This window comes from Leopardus geoffroyi, chromosome D1, assembly GCF_018350155.1.
Source record: "Leopardus geoffroyi isolate Oge1 chromosome D1, O.geoffroyi_Oge1_pat1.0, whole genome shotgun sequence".
NCBI lineage: Eukaryota > Metazoa > Chordata > Mammalia > Carnivora > Felidae > Leopardus > Leopardus geoffroyi.
Window position 1 is genome coordinate 67493890 of NC_059329.1, and position 23690 is coordinate 67517579.

At 38.7% G+C, this 23690-nt stretch overlaps 1 protein-coding gene across 1 annotated transcript in view; it reads left to right on the forward strand.

The window, feature by feature from the left end:
- Window positions 1-534: 534 nt before the first annotated feature.
- The window catches only part of CTR9 (CTR9 homolog, Paf1/RNA polymerase II complex component), a 28550-nt gene continuing 5394 nt past the window's right edge, over window positions 535-23690 (forward strand). The window contains exons 1-21 of the mRNA XM_045484512.1: window positions 535-1323; window positions 2554-2652; window positions 4640-4879; window positions 5390-5507; window positions 6625-6714; window positions 9029-9177; window positions 11074-11181; window positions 14856-14963; window positions 15107-15343; window positions 15576-15665; window positions 15780-15908; window positions 16019-16202; window positions 17355-17443; window positions 17936-18121; window positions 18230-18317; window positions 18935-19083; window positions 20862-20978; window positions 21136-21281; window positions 22449-22520; window positions 22989-23124; window positions 23275-23421. Coding sequence (XP_045340468.1) covers window positions 1279-1323; window positions 2554-2652; window positions 4640-4879; window positions 5390-5507; window positions 6625-6714; window positions 9029-9177; window positions 11074-11181; window positions 14856-14963; window positions 15107-15343; window positions 15576-15665; window positions 15780-15908; window positions 16019-16202; window positions 17355-17443; window positions 17936-18121; window positions 18230-18317; window positions 18935-19083; window positions 20862-20978; window positions 21136-21281; window positions 22449-22520; window positions 22989-23124; window positions 23275-23421 — 2727 coding nt within the window. The 5' untranslated portion in view covers window positions 535-1278. The remainder of the gene's footprint in view (window positions 1324-2553; window positions 2653-4639; window positions 4880-5389; window positions 5508-6624; window positions 6715-9028; window positions 9178-11073; window positions 11182-14855; window positions 14964-15106; window positions 15344-15575; window positions 15666-15779; window positions 15909-16018; window positions 16203-17354; window positions 17444-17935; window positions 18122-18229; window positions 18318-18934; window positions 19084-20861; window positions 20979-21135; window positions 21282-22448; window positions 22521-22988; window positions 23125-23274; window positions 23422-23690) is intronic.

Here is a 23690-nt window from a genome sequence, read left to right on the forward strand (position 1 = left end):
GTTTCCACATAAAAAGGCTTACAAAGTTTCCACTTAAAATTTTTGAGGGAGTTAGGAGGAAATACAAATGTCGAGTTGGTGCTTTTAAAAGGTAAGTGTATAACATGCTGATGCTGGATTGGAATTTAGGGCTTTTAGGGGGAGTGGATGGAGTATTAGGTAAAACGGGAGACCACTGCAGTAATCCAGGCATCAAAATGATGATATTGGTTCCGGGCTAGAATGGAGGTGGTGAGATGAAGAGAAGATACACCTGAGAGGCATTTAGGAGGTAAAATTGACGTGGTTTAAAAACTTAGATTCTTATCTGATTGAATGAAAACATTGATTACAGACTATTAATCATATTCTACACTGAAAACAGTAATTAAAGCGTATTTAATCGAATTCTATAATGTAACCAAAACAGATTACAGGTTTAATCACATTCTTCAACAACTTTATTAAAATCACAAATCCAGCAGATTCCATATGCTTCCAAGAACCGAAAACACGCGCGCGCGCGCGCGCGCGCGCACACACACACACACACACACACACACAACACACGCGCACACATAAAATACAGAACTGTCATAATGATTACAGAATTCACTGGAACATTTACATTTAAACTGATCACAAAGGTAGCACAGGTATGACCTGCACCTAATATCTGCTAAAGGAGGAGCCCCTGACAGGGCTGAGGAATGCATGATTGAATTATTCACGGCAATCTACAGAAGAAAAGATCGGCCAACTCCGGGGCACAGAGGCGGAGTCCGGCTCGGACACTATTGCCAGAATTGGCCGGAGGTCCCACGTCAGTCAGTGGCCAGGCCCCGAACTCGAGCCTCATTCGTCGTCCGCCCACCACGGGGCGGGACGGCTACGCCTTCGGCGCTTTTATTCACGCCGCGCCAGTGTGGGTCTGATTCGGAAGCCACAGACCCACCGAGGAGCTGGCACGCTAACGAAAACCTCGGCGCTGTCATTTCAGAGTCAAGAAAACATCGTCAAGGAAACATCAGAGACACAGGCTGAACTTGCCGTCCGACAGGCCCTCCCGCGGGGAATGCTTCCGGGGCAGGGGGCGGGGCTGCCGGAAGTGGCCGGACGCCGTCTGCTGTTCGTTGTTTAAGCGGCTGACGGGAAGGAGAAGCAGAAGCCCCGGCGGCGCCGCGGGGCGGCAGTCACGACCTGATCCCGGGCGGCCGCTAGCCTCTGGACGAGCCAGAAGCCAGGAGTACCGGCTGCGGAGCGGAGGGGCGAGACGCCCGCTCGCCTTCGGATCTCATCATGTCGCGGGGCTCCATCGAGATTCCCCTCCGGGACACTGACGAGGTAAGTGTCGCGTATGGGGGAGGGTGGGGGCCGTGAACTTGGACGATCTCTTCCTCTCCCCTTCTCTCGACTTCGTCTCCTAAGCGAGAGCACCTTCTCCCCCAGGAGCCCAGGTCGAAATCCCCCGCCGAAATCCCAGTCACCTCCTTCCCCAGCTCCTGCACCTTCCCAGGCTGGGAACATCACGTCCCCGCAGCCTCGGAGCCACCCCGAGGAGTACTTGAAAGTTCCTTTCCTACCTGTTCGTCTGTTACAGTACTCTGCTCTCTTCCTAATTCACGGGCGCAGGGGTGTGAGAGTGCCGATAAATTGTAAGGCACCTCAGATAAAAGAGGTGGGCGCTGATGTCACCGTGGTCTCTCTGCTGCTCAAACTATCTTTCCCAGAGAGTACATAGGAGTCGCCCTTTATCCCTTAGAAACTCGCGTCTGTCATGGTGCACTGTGTCCTCCACACACGGCTCCATCAGCGAAATAGAGACCCAGAGATATAGCCTCCACTGTGCACAGGTAGAATTTAACCCTCTCTCCCTTCCCACGCCTCATCATGGGTAGTCTGGGGCTTGTCTGAGTAAAGCTCTCAGCAGTGATGTTTATATCCAATATATATATATATCTCATACTTGTACTTTTGTTGGGTTGAGATAAGATACTGAGATATAATTCACTTAGCGTCAAATCCACTGGTTTTCAGTAGTATTTGCAAAGTTGTGTAACCATAACCATTATCTAATTCCAGAACATTCACCTACTGTTAATTTTTGTGCCCACTTTCAGGAGTGTCGGTGACACGCAAATGCTGTCTCCCTGATTAATGTGTACAGGGGCATTCAACTTTGCATTGCCTCTGGATTATGCCTCTCAAGTTGTCAGACCTATAGCATCAGAGTGTCTGGGGTGCTTTTCTGCAATCTACCTGCATTATGTGTTAAGCAGGGTTTGGTTTTGTTATTTTTGAGCAAGCAAAGCTTTTGGAACATTTTATAGTTCTGGTGATTTGAAGACAACTAGCGGTATTTGTTGGCTTCTCTATGCTTTTATCTTAATATTACCATATGACCTATTTGACATGTGTGCCTTAAACATTTCTTAACATATATTTGCTCATCCCTATTGAAAGTGAACACAAACCCTCTGTGTATCCATATTGATGTATGTTCTGAAAAGAAGCAAAAAAGAAATGTGAATTTAAGGAAGAAATAAAAGTTAAAACCTACATTTTGTGTTTTAGGTCATTGAACTTGACTTCGATCAGTTACCGGAGGGAGACGAAGTTATCAGTATTCTGAAACAGGAACACACACAACTGCACATATGGATTGCTTTGGCGGTCAGTGTTCATGTAACAAATATTTTTTATATGTTGACTGGGAAAAACCTATGATTTCTATTTCCAAATACAGTAATAGCCAGCTTGGGAGCATGATAAGTAAATTGTACCGTGTGTGGAAGTTAATTGTATTACCATTTATAGAACAAGAAGACCAGTTTCCCAAGTGATGTGCTAGTCCACTGGTAAATTAGTATGGGTTGGTAAAGGCAAAATTCATTTACATTAAACAGTATTCTATGCTGAGTATTTGATTATTTATTAATTACTCAGTGAAGACTGGCTTATGGTTTGTAGATAATCTGAGAAAAAACAAGATACCACCATGTAAACATTACTTAGTGGTGTTGTCCATAACAATAAAACATTTTCCATAAAATACTCTAGAAAGTGATTACATTCCAGGCTCGCTCACAAAAGCTCTTTGGGGTGAAGTTTATCTCAGTCTTGTTTTTTGTCCTTTTTGGTCCCTTCCACAACATAAACCCTCCTGGAGATTCTCAGGAGAATCACTTCAGAGAGCCTAAAATTCTAACATCCTTCACTCTCCCCAGAACTGACTGCCTAATGTTTCCTTTTTGTGAGAACATCCTAGTAGGTTATTCTGGTAATATAATACAACATATACTGCATTCATTTTTGCAAAGCAAGTGTGCCACAGGTCACTTTCATGTAAAGATACATAGGAGGTACCTTATATTATCTTGAAAGGTAGAAGTAGATCTAGAACTTATATCCAGTGCTCAAACTTAACTGTAAAGAATTTCTTAGATATAGATTGACAGAGAAATGCTTTTAGTGACAATAGTGCCTTTCTGAAGTGTCGTTTTCCTAGTCTGTGGAGAACAAGCCATTAATGCTTGTCACATAGTTTTTAAAGCCAGAGGGAATTTAGATTTTCTGTAGTGTAATGCCTTCTTTAACAGCACTTACAGAAAAAATGGAAGATTGAAGTATTAGCATGGTACCTGTGGTAAAATTGATGAAACATTGTGGGCTGTAGTATGGTACAAAGAAAAGAGTGTAGGCTTTGGGATCAGAGAGACCTTTGTTCAAATTCCTACTTGGCTGCTAACTAGCTGTGTGACCTTAGACAAATGATCTACCTTCTGAGCCTGTTTTCTCATCTATAATGTGATGTTAGTATTCACTTTAAGAGTGATTGTAGTAGATTAGATTGTAGTAGATTGTGTAGATTAAAGATAAGTATGTAAAGCTCCTGGTGCAGTCTGTGGCTCATAGTAGTTAATAAATGATGAATATTCTTTTTAGTATTAATAAATGAAACAAATGCCCAAGGAAGTTATTCAGCAGGCCCAAAGTCATGGATAATTTCGATAGATCTAGAACCAGAGCCTAAGTTTTCTGTTTAGAATTCTGTATCCCTATCCCTCTCCTTATTGCTTTTTCTCTTGGGCTCTGATTTAGTTTGAAATCAACTATTGCTAGCTCAGTAGTAATTTGGAAACATTGATAGTGATTATCACTTTTTTAACAGCTTTATTAAGGCATAATTCACCTATAATAAACTGCACATATTTGACATGTACCATTTGAGATGTTTTACCATATTTCACCCCTGTGAAATCACCACCACAATCAAGAATAATATATCCATCACTCCCTTAAACCTTCCAGACTCTTTCCCACCCACCATGGTGCTTAGCCTACACCTGATCTGCTTTTGTTGCTAAAGATTGCATATTCTAGAGTTTTATACAAGTGGAATCATTTCAATATGTACTCTTTTTGGTCTGTCTTCTCTCAGCATAATCATCTTGAGATTTATCCACATTGTAGTATGTATGAGTAGTTCTTTACTTTTTTCTACTGAGCAGCAGCCATTATACCACAAGCAGATTACCACTGCTTGTTTATCCATTCACCTGTTGATCAACAATCGAGTTGTTTCCAGTTTTTGGCTATTACAGACAGAGCTGCTGTCCTAATAATCCTAATAATCCTAATCTGATTCTTTACCTTTTAGCTGGAATATTACAAGCAAGGAAAAACAGAAGAGTTTGTAAAGTTGTTGGAAGCAGCACGTATAGATGGCAATTTGGACTATAGAGACCATGAGAAAGACCAGATGACCTGCTTGGATACATTGGCAGCCTATTATGTACAACAGGCTCGGAAGGAAAAGAATAAGGATAATAAGAAAGATCTTATTACACAGGCAACCCTGTTGTATACCATGGCCGATAAAATTATTATGTATGATCAGGTAAAATAAGATTTCTTTGAATTTATGAAAGGGGAAAAAAATACCACATGAAATAAAATGTGTGTGATAGGCAACAGATTTTTTTTTTGAAAGAATTTTTCTTAAAATAACGTGGTTGATAATAAATAGTCAAAAGAAGGAATTCCTTGTTAAAATGGAAATTTCTTTGGTTGTTGTACTGTTGAAGTAATGTGGGCAAATTTAGCATACATAAAACATGTTGAGTCAATAATTCTTTCATCTCCAGGTGAATTTCAGGCATATTTTAAGGAGTCTAACTTTTCTTTTCGTCATTGTTCCTGGCACAGACGACTTGCATTTCTGGATAATTTCTTGATTTGTAATTAAGAATTACCTATTGGTAGTTCAAACACATTATAGTCAATAGAAGAATTTGTGTGATACTCCACCTCCTTCCTATATAGTTTTCATTTTATCGTTGTATATTCATGGTAAATTATGGTTAGTCTTTGGTAAAGTCAAGTCTAAGATGATGTATTACTTTTTCAGAACCACTTGTTAGGCAGAGCCTGCTTCTGCCTACTGGAAGGTGACAAAATGGATCAGGCTGATGCACAGTTTCATTTTGTACTCAACCAGTCTCCAAATAATATTCCAGCCCTTCTTGGTAAGTCATTTTTGGCAGCCATTTTAGGAAACTTTTTCATCATATGCCTGGAATATATTTCTTTGGCCTAGACAGCAGCATAGAAGAGCTTTACCTTATAAAAACGATCTGCAGGGCACCTAGGTGGCTCAGTCGGTTAAGCATCTGACTGCGGCTCAGGTCATGACCTCACAGTTAGTGGGTTACTGAGTTTGAGTCCCACATCCAGTAAGCTCAAGCCCCACTTCTGGTGAACACGAGCCCTGCTTCGGGTTAAAAAAAAAAAAAAAAGCAGTCCCCACTTTGGGCAAGCCCCACTTCTCTCTCTCTCTCTCTCTCTCCCTCTCTCTCTCTCTGTCTCCCTCTGTCTCCCTCTCTCCCTCTGTCTCCCTCTCTCCCTCTTTCCCTCTCTCCCTCCCTCCCTCTCTCCCTCCCTCCCTCCTCCCTCCCTCCTCCCTCCCTCCCTCTTTCCCTCTCTCCTTCTCCCCCTCCATACCTTGTTCATTTGTGCCCTCCTTGTCATGTAAATAAATAAATACGTAAATAAATAAGATCTACAGTGATCTATGATCATTGTTTCTTTTTAAGCTACATAAATAGAAGCTATACCAGTTAAGAATAATCTGTAATCCACTTCTAAAGAGTCAATAAGCAATTTCTATTTGGACAACGGTCAGCTCTTTTACTTATTGTTTTATAATATTTAATATGACTTTTATTTATAAGCATACATTTTTTTTTTTTTTTAAATTTTTTTTTTTTTCAACGTTTATTTATTTTGGGGACAGAGAGAGACAGAGCATGAACGGGGGAGGGGCAGAGAGAGAGGGAGACACAGAATCGGAAACAGGCTCCAGGCTCTGAGCCATCAGCCCAGAGCCCGACGCGGGGCTCGAACTCACGGACCGCGAGATCGTGACCTGGCTGAAGTCGGACGCTTAACCGACTGCGCCACCCAGGCGCCCCTATAAGCATACATTAATACATTCTTATGGAAAACAGGTTTTGATATGAAATCATTTTTACCGTATTCAAGTATTTCTTATTCAGAGATGTATTTGATTTAGGTGAGTTCATGTAGAGTGTATGAGACTTGTGTTTTTTAAACAACTCATGTTTATCTTTAAAAATCATTTAGGGAAAGCTTGCATTTCATTCAACAAGAAGGATTACAGAGGAGCTCTTGCTTACTATAAGAAAGCATTGCGTACTAACCCAGGATGTCCAGGTAAGAGAAAAACTTTAAGTCTAAGCTGTGTATGATCCAAGTGAAAATATTGAGGATTTGACAGTTGCCTATGAAGTTAGTTGTGAAAAGATGCTATAGGGTTGTAGAAGGAATTGAAATTTTTTAAAAATGTTATGTTTGATCCAAAAGGTGAATAGCAGATCATCTTATAATCTTTCTGTTCTTACACTATTTTTCTATTGAAAATCAGTGATTTAGCAAATCTTATTGAGAATCAACTATGTGCCAGGCATTGTTCTAGACCCAAGGAATGCAGCAATGAACCAAAGAGACAAAAATCCTTGCCCCCATGGAATTCATTTTCCAGTGGAGAAGATAAAATGAGTAAAATATAAACTATGCAAGATAGTGGTGAAAGGCAAGTAAAGCAGAAAAGGTATATGAGAAGAACTGGGGGTTTGCTTAGAAAAAATCAGGAAAATATGTCAGTGAAACAGTAACATTTGAGTAAAAACCTTAAAATAATAAGCATGTAGATTAAATGGGAGAAGATTATTCCCAGAGAGGGGGAATAGGAGGTACAAAGGCTCTGAGGAAAGAGTGGGCCTAGCAGGTTTCAAGAACAGTGAGGAAGCTAGTGTGTTTGGAATCAAGAGGGAAAATGAGGAGGAAAAGTAGTAAGAACTGAGTCAAAGATATATCCAAGGACCAGTCATGTAAGGCATAATTGATTAGTATAAGGACTTTAGCTTTTACTCTGACAGACATAGGAAGCCATTGGAGGGCTTTGGGCAAAGGAGTAAGTAACATGATCTGACTCATATTGAAAGGATCATTTTGAGCTTCTGGGCTGAGACTAGTGGGGCAGGGGGGCAAAGATAGAAGTAAGGAGACCAGGCAGAAAGCTATTGCGGTCATGTGGGTCAGAGATGATTGTGGCTTGCACTAGGGTGGCAGTAATGGAGGTATAAGTGATCAGATTCTATGTATACTTTGAAGGACGAACTGACAGAGTAGATGTGATATATGAGCAACTGACAGAGTAGGTGTGATGTATGGGCCAAAGGAGGGATCAAAGGTAACTCCTTTGCATAAGCGACTGTAAGAGTAGAGTTATATTTTAGTATATCTGGAAAATAGTTCAAGAAGAATTATTTTTCAACATGAAAATTTTAAAATACCTTTTAGATGTACAACTGGAGAGGTCAGGAGGGCTGTAGTTCAGGAAAGAGGTCTGAGCTGAAGTAATTAATTTGGAAGTCATCAACATATAGGTGGTGTATAAAGCCATGAAACTATGAGGTCGCCAGGGGAGTGAGTGTAGGTAGAAAAGAGGCCCAAAGATGGAGTTCTAGGGCATTCTGGCATTGTAGAGGTTAGGGAAATGAGGAAGATGCAGCAAAGGAGCCTGAGAAGGAGCAGCCAGATGGAGGAGGAAAAGAGAGTAAGTGCAATGTCCTTGAAATCCAGTGTAAAATGTTTCCAGGACAAGACATCAGACAGTATCACATTCTATTGTTAGGTCAAGTAAAGTAGGGACTGAGAATCAATCATTGAATTCAGCAGCATACTAAGCATTAGTGACCTTGATAAAAGCAGTTTTACTGGAATGGTGGGGGTGAGATCCTTGTTGGAACGCATTTAAGAAGATAATGGAAAAGGAAAGTTATTAGAGGCAGCACACACCTGTAGATAGATATGTCAAGGAGTTTTGTTCTCAGGGGAAGAATAGGAGTGGGTTGACAATTGGAAAGGAAAATGGAATCAAGAGAAGATCTTTTTCAGATGGGAGAATGTATATGGATGAGAATGATCTGATATAGAAAATTTGATAATGCAGGAAAAAGAGGAGAGGGTTGCTGAAGCAGTGTCCTTAAATAAATGAGAAGGGGTGAGATCTCATGACCATCCAGGGGAGAGGTTGACCCTTCATGGGAACATGGTAGAGTTTTGGCATGGCCTTAAAATTGGGGAGTATGTATAAGCATAGCTCTGAAGAGAATGACAGTATGTGCATGTAGTCAGGCATGATATTGAAGACCTTACTGAAGCTTTTTGCTCTCTGTTTAAAAGTTTCTCTTCAAAAATTAAGACACTGAAGGTAGAGTGTAACCAGGGGTGTTGGAGGACAAGAGAAGTACCAGTATTGTAGGTGTTCTGTTTATGATGAGAAAGGAGGAGAGCAGTATGGTATGCTATCCACTGAAAGCAAGTTTGTGGTCTACCAAAAGATTTTGTAGTGTAAATATACTGAGGTTAATTTCGGGATTTTGAGACTCAATGTTTAAGTATTTTGTTTAATTCGAACCCTAAAAATGTCCTAGTTTGACAGACTGAATGACTGTTTTTTTAGCGGAAGTTCGTTTAGGAATGGGCCATTGCTTTGTGAAACTTAACAAACTGGAAAAAGCTCGTCTGGCATTCAGCAGAGCCCTGGAACTCAACTCCAAATGTGTGGGAGCATTGGTTGGACTGGCTGTACTAGAACTCAACAATAAAGAGGTATGTGAGTGAAAAAAAAATTTCCTGACTGATTTGTCAGACTTACTGTTCCTTATCTAAAATTCTTGAGGCCAAAGTGTTTTAGAGGTCAAGACTGCAGGTAATAGGTTATTGGCATGCCTGGGTGGTTCAGTTGGTTAAGCATCTGGTGCTTGGTTTTGGCTCAAGTCATGATCTCACAGTTTGTGAGTTCAAGCTCTGCATTATTAGGCTTTGTGCTGATGGTGTGGAGCCTGCTTGGGATTCTCTGTCTCCTCTTTCTGTTCTTCCATCCCCTCTTTCTCTCTCAAATTAAGTAAATAAACATTTAATAAGAAGATTTCATGTAATAGAACTATAATATGATGCCTGGACTGCATAATATATAATACCCAGGTATTAGGACACCACCCCAAATGCAAACATGTATTTCTGTGTCAGAGTGAGTGAGTGTTCACACTAATAGGGTAACCTCACAATTCAGGTAAAGTTTTGCCACCAAGTGAGCTTACTCCAAGATTACAAAACAGCTTGTGTTTTAAGAAGTTTTTGGATTTCAGAATTTCAGGTGAGGAGTTGGTAGGTTGTATATCAGTTTGGCATGCTTTCAATTGCAAGTAACAAAAAGCATACTACAGTGACTTAAACATGAGGGGTTTTATCATCCACTAAACCAGCTATCTAAGGTCTTGGATTTGGCACCTCAGTATCATTAAACCCAAAGTTTTACATCTTTCTGTCCTTAGTATGTGGATTTTCCTTCTCATGTCTGTCACCTCATAGTTGCAAGATAGCTGCTGCATCTCCAGGCATCTCAATATTTCATCAGCCTGATGGAGGGAGGAAAGGGAAAGGATAAACGGCTTTCTGTTAGAGCAGTTCTGTCTCCATCATGCTTCCCCTTGTGTATAATTGTCTAGACAGGGTTATCAGGGTTTCTCAGCACTATTGACATATGGGGCTAGATAGTTTTTTGTTGTGGGAAATTATCCTACCCGTTGGTAGGCTGATCAGCAGAATCCCTGACTTCTGCCCACTACATGCCAGCACATCCGCCCTGTTGTGATAATGAAAAAAATGACATTACCCCCAGTTTAGAAGTGCCTGGGCCAATCCCCAGAGAAGGGAAATAGATTATGTTAACTGTTTTAGATCAGTCATCATTCATCCCCTGAGGTTTGCAAAGAGGAAAAGGGAACTTTCCTTCCTGAAATTAAAAAATCTCCACAGGCTGTAAAGTCTGGCCTCTGTTAACAGGGTAAGAAGGGTGTACAAGCTGTTGGGTAATCCACAAACATCTGCCACACCAAGAAGACAGCTAAAATCTATAAAACTAGAAGGGGGCTTTTTGTGAGGGAGGTTCTAACAATTTAACTCAGTATTTGAAATTTTTTTTATCCCTGCTGAATGTTAACTAAATAAGAGCTATGTTTGGTGTCTGAACTTAGATTTATATAACCTGTTTTTCAGACTATAAGGAAAATTTTCAAAAAATGCTGATTAAACGAACCATGAGGTCCTGACCTGAGGCAGAGTCAGATACTTAACAACTGAGCCAGCCAGGCGCCCTGATCCCTCTGGTTTAAATGAAGGAATCCACCTCCAAAACGCCTCGTCCTCAGCTTGCTCTCTTAAATTTCAGAGATGCTAGGAGTGCCTGGGCTCAGTCAGTTGAGCGCCTGACTTTGGCTCAGGTCATGATCTCGAGGTCCTTGAGTTCGAGCACTGCGTTGGGCTCTGTGCTGACAGCTCAGAGCCTGGAGCCTGCTTCAGATTCTGTGTCTCCCTCTCTATCTGCCTCTCCCCAGCTCATGCTCTATCTCTCTCTCTGTCAAAAATAAATAAACATTAAAAAAAATTTAAATTTCAAAAAAAACTGATTAAATAATGGCCCTGTTGTCATCATTTTTCTTTTAGGCTGATTCCATCAAAAATGGTGTCCAGCTTCTTTCCAGAGCCTATACTATTGATCCTAGCAACCCCATGGTATTGAACCATTTGGCAAATCACTTTTTCTTCAAAAAGGTAAGAGAACTCAATTTATTAAAGTTGTTTGCTCTTAAATCCTGATTTGTTTTTCTGTTCTGCAGTTGATACTCTACTTTTTAACTTGGAAAAAAAAATTAAAAATCTCAGGAGGTTTTTTCAAATTAGAGTTTGTATTAGTTAATTGGGGGTGGGTATGTTTGTTCATTCACTCATTTTATATTTATTGACCCTTTATACTATACCTAACGCTGTGATAGGGATGTGGAGACCAATAAGATAGAGTTTCTGTACTCAGGAGTTCAGTTTCATAGAAAATGCAGACATGTAAACAAATGTAAATATAGAAATAAAGGTCTCTACCCTGCTGTGGTAGAAAAATGAAAGAGGAAGTGATCAAGTGGTTAAGGAGGTTTTCACCAAGAAGGAACAGCCCTTGAACTAGGTTTTTAGGAGGAGATCTTTAGGTAGTTGAAAAGGGAAAGGTACAGATCTATGAAATATTCTCAGTAGTTTAGTAAAAGCATGGCATATGGTGGGCTCATGATAGACAATGCATTGGATCCAGATGGTGGGACACTGGTGTGATATAAGGTGTTTGGACATACTTCTCTAGGCAACCAATGAGTCATTGGAGTTTTTGTTTGTTTTTGCATATTGATCAAGATGTATTTTTTTTTTTTAATTTTTTTGTTTATTTATTTTTGAGACAGAGAGAGAGCATGAACGGGGGAGGGTCAGAGAGAGAGGGAGACACAGAATCGGAAACAGGCTCCAGGCTCTGAGCCATCAGCCCAGAGCCTGACGCGGGGCTCGAACTCACGGACCGCGAGATCGTGACCTGGCTGAAGTCGGACGCTTAACCGACTGCGCCACCCAGGCGCCCCAATCAAGATGTATTTTTTAAAGTTGCCACTAATTCTGTAGAAGCAATGGTATTTTAGATTTTTTTGAATGTTAGAATTCGGTATTTCATTGGCAAAGTTATTATACAGTAAGTATGAAAGTTTTATCTGCCATATGGAAACCAGGTACTATACTAAGAACTTTAAACTAAATAGCAAGTTAGGTAAAAGTTCACTAAACTGTATTAATGGTTATTAATAATAGATACTATATCACCGTGATTATTGCCACTAATAAGCAAGTACTGTTATCTTTTTAAAATGTTTATTTATTTTGAGAGAGAGAATGAATCCCAAGTAGTGTCTACTCTGTCAGCACAGAGCCCAATATGGGGCTCAATGTAATGAACTGTGAGATCATGACCTCAGCCAAAGTCAAGAATTAGACACTTAGCCAACTGAGCCATGCAGGTACCCCCCAAGTACTATTAAATATGCATTCTGTGGGAGTACCTGGCTGGCTCAGTCAGAAGAACGTGTGACTCTTGATCTCAGGGTTGTGAGTGTGAGCCCCACGTGGGGTGTATAGATTACTTAAAAAAGATTTTTCAAAAAATGCATTCCATGAATTTGTATAATAGTCACAACATTCCTATGAGATAGTTGACATTATCCCCATTTTGTGGATGAATAATTGAGGCAGAGGTTATAGCCTAAGGTCATACAGCTATTAACCATAATGCTGTACTTCCTCCGGCTATAGAAAGCATACTTGCCGTTCATAATGAATTAATTATTTAAGCTTTGTGCTGTAACTTTTATAGTATGAAAAGGCAATTATTTAGGGAGAAGATGGAAATGTATCTTATAAGTACTTAAAGTGTTACTGTTTCAGATAAAACAGTTACAGTAAGTTTGGTTTGTACTGAAAAAAACAAAGGACCGATAATCCTAAATACTTGAATATATATTTAATAGTCATTGCTCACAGCTGTTAGGACAGCATTCTTGAACCAAATGAAAAGTATTCCATTTTAAATTTGGGGGACACCTGGATGGTTCATTCGGTTAAGTGTCTGACTTCAGCTCAAGTCATGATCTAGCAGTTCGTGAGTTCGAGCTCCCTCTGTCGGGCTCTGTGCTGACAGCTCAGCCTGGAGCCTGCTTTGGATTCTGTGTCTCCCTCTCTCTCTCTGCCCTCCCCCACTCGCACTCTGTCTCTCTCTGTCTCTCAAAAATGAATAAACGTTAAAAGAAATTTTTTTAAAAAGAAAGTTAAGTAACACCACTTGCCAAAATTCACTCCTCTAGCAAATAGTACAGTTGAGATGTAGTATTTCAATTCTCTGCCCACTACACTGCATTGCCTCCCCTGTAGAGGAACCATTTAACCAGATGGGGGAAAGGTATTATTAATTAATATCCCAGACACTCAGTAATTAACTAGTAAAGTAGGTTTAGAAATGGGAGGAGCCATGATGACTCCTGGAGCAATTACCACAGACCTCCAGAAAGAACTGAGAACTGAGCTTGGTTGTTTGATTGGAAAGAGAAGCAGCTAGAATGCAGAGTGGATTAAGGACAAAAATTGGGGCGTGAGGGGAAATCAAAGAGATGTGAATGAGGACTTTAAAATGGAATGTAATCTTCAATACTTTTTATGTTGAATTTCAAAGTAGAATCATTTTATTCCCTAAGAGATATGTCATGAGTCAAGAAGTAACAAAAATAGAAAAATTAAAGTATATTCCAAACCCAACATTTGACCTTCACCCTCATCCCAGGGACCAATATATAAATTTAGCTAAAAGGCTGTGCAAAATAATTCAGAGTGTAGAGTTTGAATTATTTAGTTCAAATTCAGGTATCACCACTATATAGTTATGTTGCTTCTGGCAGATAATTTCCCTAAACTTTAATTTCCTTACTTGTAAAACAGTAATAAATACCTACTTTATAGGATTTGAGGAGTGGCATTTAGAATTAAATGTAATGTGCATATTAAATACTTATCTAATGGGAAAGAGTTACTGTTAAAACTACAATTACATTATTATTCCTAATATTAAAAAAAAAAAGTTGAAACTGTCCATTGACCAAACAGAGGCTCTCCAGACCAGATTTATAGCCAAATGGGTAAAACATATCCTTATTAAAACCAGAAAGTTATTTCCTATCCCTGATGTATAAACTCTGACTTTGAGATTCTCAGGAGATTAGCTCGGTAATCCAAATTAAGTCATGACCCATGGGAAAGTCATGACCCATGTATTCAAATAGAGCTGAATTCAAATCTGGTCACTTAAGCTTGCTACCCTCATGTGTTAGAACATTTCTTTGGTGTCGGGAAAAAAAAAATTGTATTCAGATTCTAGCTTTTCCACCTTAGACAATACACTTTATTTCTTTAAGCCTCCATTTCCCCATCAATAAAATGATAATAATGACAATCTTTGCAAGATTTTTGACTGAACCTAGAACTAATGTAAATATCATACCTACCACAGTGCTTGGTATATAATAGTTCTCAATAAATTGTAATTGTTCCCTTCACTAGTAATAAGGGACTTAACCTCTCTTAGGGTTTCTTATCACAAAAATACGGCGGATACCTCAAAGGATTGTTGCAGGATTAAATGAAGTAAGAGATATCACGGGTAGATACTAAGTTCTGGGTAAATAATGTTAGTTCCCATCTTCCCTGAAGTTATCAGCAACGGGAATGAGAAAAATGATTTGTAATTCTAGGTATTGTGCTGTTATTGTTCATTCAGTGAACACATTTTAAAAATGAAATTTGAGGAAGCCTTATGATTGAGACTGAGTTGTTTGAATTTACTCATTTGGTTTCTGGATCTCCTTGTTCAGGATTATAGTAAAGTCCAGCACTTGGCTCTCCATGCATTCCATAATACAGAAGTGGAGGCTATGCAAGCAGAAAGTTGCTATCAGCTGGCTAGATCATTCCACGTTCAGGTAAGGTCATTTCCAACCTTCTCCAAATAGCTAATTCTTTTGTTTTATAGTTTTTCAAGTCTTTTCAGAACTTTTGTACATTAAAAAGAGGGCAGAGAATCTTTCGTATATACCGTTGGTCTTGTGTCATTTTCATTTTTTAGGAAGATTATGACCAAGCTTTCCAGTACTACTATCAAGCCACACAATTTGCCTCATCCTCTTTTGTGCTGCCATTTTTTGGCTTGGGACAAATGTATATATATCGAGGTGACAAAGAAAATGCATCTCAGTGCTTTGAGAAAGTTTTGAAAGCATATCCTAATAATTATGAAACTATGAAAATCCTTGGCTCTCTATATGCAGCCTCAGAAGATCAAGAAAAACGAGATATCGCTAAGGTACATTTTAAAAAATCTTAGCTATTCTCCGTTATCACTAGACTGTCATTCCTCATTCTTGTTATTGCTAGTAGAGATATGATGGAAGCAGTTTTGTTAGCCGAGCTTGTTCCAGTTGAAATAACGAACAGTTGACGTATTAAACAAGGTAGAGTAGCTACCACTTTTTACTTTGACGGCCTGTAGTTGCTTAATTAAGCCTGCTTTAGCTTAATGATCTCTTTTATCCCAGGGCCATTTGAAGAAGGTCACAGAACAGTATCCTGATGACGTTGAAGCTTGGATTGAATTAGCGCAAATCTTAGAACAGACTGATATACAGGTATTTTAGCAGTGCTTTTTGTCTCCTACATAATGTGTTTTTTTGAAAGCATAGTATAGTGTTTCTCCCTTTCGTTTTCACTTACACCGAATTCTCTCCACCATGAAAATACAGGGTGCCCTTTCAGCCTATGGAACAGCTACACGGATCCTTCAGGAGAAAGTGCAGGCCGATGTCCCACCAGAGATTTTGAATAATGTGGGAGCCCTCCATTTTAGACTTGGAAATCTAGGGGAGGCAAAGGTAGGAAAATAGAAATATTCACTTCTTACATACTGTCAGGTGGAATGCACACCTTTTTAGATGTACCAACTAAGTCTTAACAATGTAATTCTCTTTTTTTTTTTTCATAGAAATATTTTTTGGCATCATTGGATCGTGCAAAGGCAGAAGCTGAGCATGATGAACATTATTATAATGCCATTTCTGTTACAACATCGTACAATTTAGCCAGGCTGTATGAGGCAATGTGTGAATTCCACGAAGCTGAAAAACTATATAAAAACATCTTACGGGAACATCCTAATTATGTTGACTGTAAGAATTGTAAACTTTTTTTTATGAATTAAAATTCCCACAACAGCAGCAAAAATTTAGCCTGAAAAAAAAATCTTTCTTAGAACCAATAGTAAAAAAATATGAAGGTTATCATGTCCCCTTTTCTTCAAGGCAAATTTGTGGCCTTAAAAAAATAAAAAAGATGCAGCTTAACTTAAATTTATGCTAGAAACTAAAAGAAACAACTAAAAATGAGTTGAACCATATTTCATAAAGTGGGCGATCTTCAGTGTGCCAGCTACCTTTATTAGACTTTGAACAATTCCTTGGCATGTTTGGTGCTAGATATACTTTTCTGATGCTCCTGTTCTAATTTCATATTCGCATTTTTGCAATGTTTATAATAGTGAGAAAAAGCACTGTTTTACCTCAAAATAATTACTAAAATGTCCTACTTTGAGTTTTTACATCCTAGACGTTGTAAAATTCAGTTTTTAATTAAAAATGATTTGCAATACTGTATTTCCCTTAAAAGTACCTAAAGCTATGATATTTTGACTCTGGTTAAATCAGGAGCTATTAACTTGGCCCCTGTCATGCTGCTATGGATACAAAAGTGATTTAAAATAAATCAGATTTAGTTTAATGCCAGGCTGAATTTGGTTTGATGGGTAGTAGTAAACCATTATTAGTTTCTGGAGAAAATAACAACTTACATTTGTGCGGCACGTTTTTACTGTTCTTTAAGTGGAAGCCCACAATTAGAGCCCAGGTTTTCTAACTAGTAATCCCTAGTAGTCCATGCTTTCACAATTTTGCCTTATGACAAGCAGCTTTTTAAGAAAAAGTGACAGTACTGTGCATCAGAGAGAAACTGGAAACAGAACAGCCCTGAGTTTTGAAATAACTTTGCTGGAGATAAGGGCTTGGACCAGGATGTGAACACTGGAATAGAGTGGAAGAAATAAATCCGAGATTTCAAACAGTGACTTGATGGGAACAGAATTGCTCTTTAACTTGTGAGATTATTAATTAGTTTTATTGGTGCTCAATTTTTTTACCTGTGGGATTTTTCTGTTCATTATGTGAATGTATTAACAAAAATCAATCATTTCAAAAGTATGGCTTTAAAATTATGGTCTTTTATAGATAATATTTTAAACGTAAAAACTTTTAAATGTATATTTTTAGGCTATCTGCGCCTTGGAGCCATGGCTAGAGATAAAGGAAATTTTTATGAGGCTTCAGATTGGTTTAAGGAAGCTCTTCAGATTAATCAGGTTGGTCGTATTAACTCTCAGGTTTGAAAACAATTATTTCACCTTTTCTCCCTAGATTTTCATTTTAATGGCTATCATTTCTCTAATATCTTGACATCACCCTATTTTATTTACTTGTTAAAGATACTAGAGTGTAGAAGTTATGTAAACTTTTTGATTGTTAGCCACAGAAATAGATTTTACATCATAGTTGAGTATACACACGTGTGTATGCAACAACTAAAATGAAGGTTTTGCAAATCTTTATGTACCGTTGCCATGTGCAGTACACTGGCATTATTCTATATTCCATTCCATCTGTATTCCATTCTGTTGCATTTCTTATGCTGATAACTACACGCTAAAGTGATTTTACAATTCATTAATCCATCCCCACTCTCAATTTGTAAATGTGGCTTGTAAACCTCTTTGGTAATCAGCTATTGTGGAAAGGTGATTAATATCTCTGAATCCAAATTACAGATTTTGTTTCTTTTTATATGTGTGTTTCAGGACCATCCAGATGCTTGGTCTTTGATTGGCAATCTTCATTTAGCAAAACAAGAATGGGGTCCGGGACAGAAGAAATTTGAGAGAATATTAAAACAACCATCTACACAGAGTGACACTTACTCTATGCTGGCCCTTGGCAACGTCTGGCTCCAGACTTTGCATCAGCCCACCCGAGATCGAGAAAAGGTAATTTCTTTTTGTCCCTTATTTTTTTTTCTTTTTGTATCTTTAAAACAAAACTGACACTTGATTCCTGTTTGAATTTTGTTTTATAATGTATGTTTCTTTTTATAGGAAAAGCGTCACCAAGATCGTGCCCTGGCCATCTACAAACAAGTGCTCAGAAATGACGCAAAAAATCTGTATGCTGCTAATGGCATAGGTGATTATAAGACACGGGCATCTGTAGTGATTTGTGAAATGAATGCTTTCAGAGGAATGTTTGTAGATCATAATTTCTCCCTAAATGTAATAAATGAAGTTGTATTAAAATAGGGCTTTTAGTGGCTTTTCTGGCTACAATTAGAAAATTCTTTTTTTTTTTAATTTAAAAAAAATTTGTTTTTTATTTATTTTTGAGAGAGAGTATGAATGGGAGAGGAACAGAGAGAGGGAGACACAGAATCCAAAGCAGGTTCCAGGCTCTGAGGTGTCAGCACAGAGCCCGACACAGGGCCATGAACCATGAGATCATGACCCAAGCCAAAGTTGGATGCTTAACTGACTGAGCCTCCCAGGCGCCCCTTAATTTTTTCTTAATGTTTATTTATTTTTGAGAGAGAGAAACAGTGTGAGTTGGGGAGGGACAGAGATACATGGAGACACAGAACTCGAAGCAGGCTCCAGGTCTAAGCTGTCGGCACAGAGCCCGACATGGGGCTTAAACCCATGAACCATGAGTTCATGACCTGAGCCGAAGTTGGATGCTTAACTGACTGAGCCATGCAAGCACCCTTACAGTTAGAAAATTCTTAAATGTGAACCTTTTTATAATTTTAGGAGCTGTTTTGGCCCACAAAGGATATTTTCGTGAAGCTCGTGATGTATTTGCCCAAGTAAGAGAAGCAACAGCAGATATCAGTGATGTGTGGTTGAACCTAGCACACATCTATGTGGAACAGAAGCAATATATCAGTGCCGTTCAGATGGTAATGTCTTATCGTTCAAGATATTTTTGTATTGTGTTCATTGTTTTTTTTAAGTTTATTTACTTAGAACAAGCTGGGGAGGGGCAGAGAGAGAGAAAGAGAATCCCAAGCAGTCTCCACACTGCCAGTGCAGAGCCCAATGTGGGGCTCGAACTCATGAACTGTGAGATCATGACCTGAGCTAAAATCTGGAGTCAGACATTCAACTGACTGAGCCACCCAGGCGCCCCTATTGTGTTCATTATTGAGCAGATGTTTTCTTAACCATTCTGGCCCTCTCATGGAGCTGCATGCTATTTCTTGTGATACTGTGTCTATTCACAGGCTCATCATCATATGTTAAGGCCAGTCTTTGGTGTCTAGACAGAGATAAGAGTCCTGGTTCCACCCCTAATTGCATGCCTTGGGCAAAGGACATTCTCTCTGAGCCAGTTTCCCATTTATGAAATGGAGATCAGGTACCTTAAATTCACAGAATTGTGTAAACATCCAGTATGAAAAGTACTGGACACCATACTTGGCACTAACGTACTAGTATATCAGTAAATACCCCAAAAACAGGATTTAATATTTGTTTGCTTGTTTTACATTCTTCTTTCTCAGATGGGAAAACTGAGTTTCAGAAAAGTTAAATGACATTTTAAAAAGAAAAAACTCCATAGGGATTAGTTTTTATCACTATAGAATTTTGTTAGGCCTTTCATATTTATGGAGTGCTTGAACTTAGAGAGTCATATTTAGCATCTAGCGGTGCCTGGCTGGCTCAGTCGGTAAAGCATATGACCCTTGATCTCAAGGTAATGAGTTCAAGCCCTATGTTGGATGTGGAGGTTACTTAAAAATAAAATCTTAAAACAAATATTTAGCATCTATAGCATATTAAAAAGTAAAAACGTCCTTAGGATCTATGGGAAATGCTATGATAAAAAAAAAAAAAAGGTTCTTATCAGAGGTAGATGACAAGGGCAGGCCAGGCTCCTTGCAGCGGTTAACCTTTTTTCTAAGGAGGGTGGTTATTATTATCAAATTCAGAATATTTGAAAGGTACTAGCCACAAGGATTTATAGGACCCAGACTGCATATGGTAGTCTCAGAGTTTGTGTTTTTGGAGGTGGGCCTTCCTGTTCTGCAGAATGATAAAGTTGCCGTTTAAAAATGCAAGTTAATTACTAGGGATATTCAGGGGGAAACTCTTTAACCATCTTCCATGAAAAAGAACTTGCTTATGACAAGATATGATCCATGGTCAAAAAGTGAAGTGTTCATGACAAAATTGACACCAGTATTGCCATATATTGGTTTTATAAGAAAACTTTAACAACCAGAACTGTGAGACTTCTCATGCTCGTTGACAGTAGGTTCCATCAATCCTAAAGAAAGGTGGTAGAGAGTATAGCCCAAAGGAACCAGGTATGTAACTTTTAATAAGTTGTCAGTAAGCTTGTCCATAGCTTTAATTGCCAGAGATATGAAAAAAGCTATGAAAAAAGATATGAAAAAGGATAGATCCAATCTATCCTTTCAGTATTGGTCCAAGTTTCAAATGGAAAAACGATTTTGAGTACCTAGTTTTTGGTTTTTTTTTTATCAGCTTTTTGTGTTGTGAAAACCTATCCTGGTGAATGTCTAAAATCATTCTCAAATTATTCTTTGAAATTAACCATTCAAAGGGTAAAACACCTTTTCACGTAGCTTTAAAATTGCTTGAAATCTTGTTACACAATGACAATATCATTTAATCCTTGTTGTATTTTAATTAACTTTTTGTTTTGTTATAGTATGAAAACTGCCTCAGAAAGTTCTATAAGCACCAGAACACTGAAGTTGTACTGTATTTGGCTCGGGCACTCTTCAAGTGTGGCAAGTTACAGGAATGCAAACAGACTTTGCTAAAGGTGAAAAGGAGAACTCCTTATTCTCACTTAATTCTATGCTGTGTTACATACTTTTATTCTACTTTATGCATGTTTGTATACCTAACATTATATTTGAATAAACTTCTGTTCTTGTCATTAGATTATATGAAATATTTGCTTTGTTTTTTACCTACAGGCTAGACATGTGGCGCCCAGTGATACAGTACTTATGTTTAATGTGGCCTTGGTTCTGCAGAGACTAGCTACCTCTGTTCTGAAAGATGAAAAGAGTAATCTGAAGGAAGTACTTAATGCTGTGAAAGAACTGGAGCTTGCACATAGGTAAAGATTTTGTAGAAACAACTTTTGAAATGCTTTGTTTCTTTAAATTCGTTTGTCGCATACAGTACTGAAAATCACGTCCCTGAAGCGATCTCTACTAGAAGCATTCCAGTGGTTTTTAAGCCAAAGCAAGTGGCTGCCACCAGGTGGCGCCAAACTGTGACCAGGACCCTGCCAGATTTGGATGGTGTAGTGTCCCCTAGAACTGGCTGGCTAGTTTTGCAAGCTTGCCCTAAATTTTCGTTAATCTGACAGTAATATTACCCAGAATTTTGCATACTTGAAATTTTTAGACTCCACTTATGTTGGTTTTACTACTTATACTGCTGTGTCTTTTCATGGAATATTAATTTTCATTGAGCTAAGATTAAGGCCTGTCCTCTTAAATATTGAATGGGTTTCTGCACTGAGCTCAAAATTTATGTACTTTTATGGGATTTATTTGTAATTCTGTGCGTGGTAAAATCAAAACTTGATATCTCTTCAGGTTTTGTCTAACCTTATTTAAATTCTTATAAAAGCATTTCTTGCCTCACCTGGTAGACTAAGTGCCTTTATGACATACACCTCCTAACCCACATGCGGACGTATTTAGTAAATAGTTTAGTTTAGTTACATATTGGCTGCATGAACTATTTTGGGTTATTTGTGAATTTACTGATGATATTAAATATGACTACTTATCTTCATGAACTTGTTTTTTATTAAACATATTGAGTGCTACTTTGATGAGAGTCTTTTTTTAAGTAGGTTTCATATATAATTTTCTTATTGAGATAGCCTTTCATGTATCAAATAGGTTCATGTAAGTCAATCAATACATAAACCTTTTCTCAGACTATTTTTGTAGAGCAGATTAAAAATCTAAAGAGCCAGGGCACCTGGGTGGCTCAGTCGGTTGAACATCCAAAGTGATCTCGGCTCAGGTCATGATCCTTGTGGTTTGTGGGACTGAGTCCCACGTCAGGCTCTGTGCTGATAGTGCAGAGCCTGCTTGGCATTGTCTGTCTCCCTCTCTCTCTCTCTGTCCCTCCCTTGCTCATGCGTTCTCTCTCCCCCTCTCTCAAAATAAGTAAACATTTAAAAAGTAACAAAATAAAAATCTAAAGGGCCTGTTTCATTATAATTTTTTTTCAATGAAGTATTTTATTTTCTCATTCCATTTAGATACTTCAGTTACTTGAGTAAAGTGGGAGATAAAATGAGATTCGATTTGGCCCTCGCTGCTACAGAAGCCAGGTAATGTTACTACTTACGGAAGGTGACTTTGGGTGAAGCAGTGATGTCGATGTGCGCTGGGTGGCCTTCCAGGGGTTGGTCTTTCCCACTTGTCTGTGAGACTCCCCAGCCTGGACAGAGTCTTTTTTCCAACGGTCCTTTCAGGAAATATGACAAAATCAATTCAGTACAAGTACTTAAATTGTGTGGGGAAAATACTTCCTATCTATTTTCACTCTTTGATTCACATGTGAAGATAATGTTGAAAATATATCTGTGATTGGAGAGGACACTTATAATTTGGAAAGATACCAAAGTTGACAGTATTGACTTATGAGAAACTAAGTTAATTTTGCTAATTAAAATATCCCATAAATATCTGCTAATGCTCTGGCTCTCTAGCTTGTGTAAGGAAAACAGATCCTCTGAGTTTTTGAGCAAAAAATGTACTAGCTACATTCATGTTTCTCTAAATCTGGAATATTATAGGCAGTGCTCTGACTTACTGAGCCAGGCCCAGTACCATGTCGCCCGGGCACGTAAACAAGATGAAGAAGAGAGGGAGTTACGGGCCAAACAAGAGCAAGAAAAGGAACTGTTAAGGCAGAAACTTCTTAAAGAACAGGTATTTATTGTGTTTTCAGTTATACTAGAATTCAAGAATGATGTGCACACACACATACGCCTTGCATGTTAAAGAAGTCCTTCTGCTGGTATTCGTGATATTTTTTCAACATTTTGATGCAGTTTCTTCCTACTCTTTTTTTCCTCATAGGAAGAGAAACGTCTCAGAGAAAAAGAAGAGCAAAAGAAACTTTTAGAACAGCGGGCCCAGTATGTTGAGAAGACCAAAAATATTCTTATGTTTACTGGAGAGACCGAAGCAACAAAAGAAAAGAAAAGAGGAGGTGGTGGTGGACGGGTAAGATGTGACTCCTGCTGGTACTGATGGCACCATCCTTGTCATTTGACTTTCAGAAGTGAATATAATTGGTTCTGTTTACTCAGTGCTTAGTCCTTAGCTTTGACCTCCTCCTTTGCTAGGAGACAGTCTTCCAACACAGTGCTTTATATGGTATTATTTGGAAATGCATTCCAGTGTTAGCTCCGTACTTGGACCTGGTGGTGACCTAAGCCACTTGAGCCATTCACCCTAATTAGAAGTCTTCAAAATATGGGCCTCACCCACCA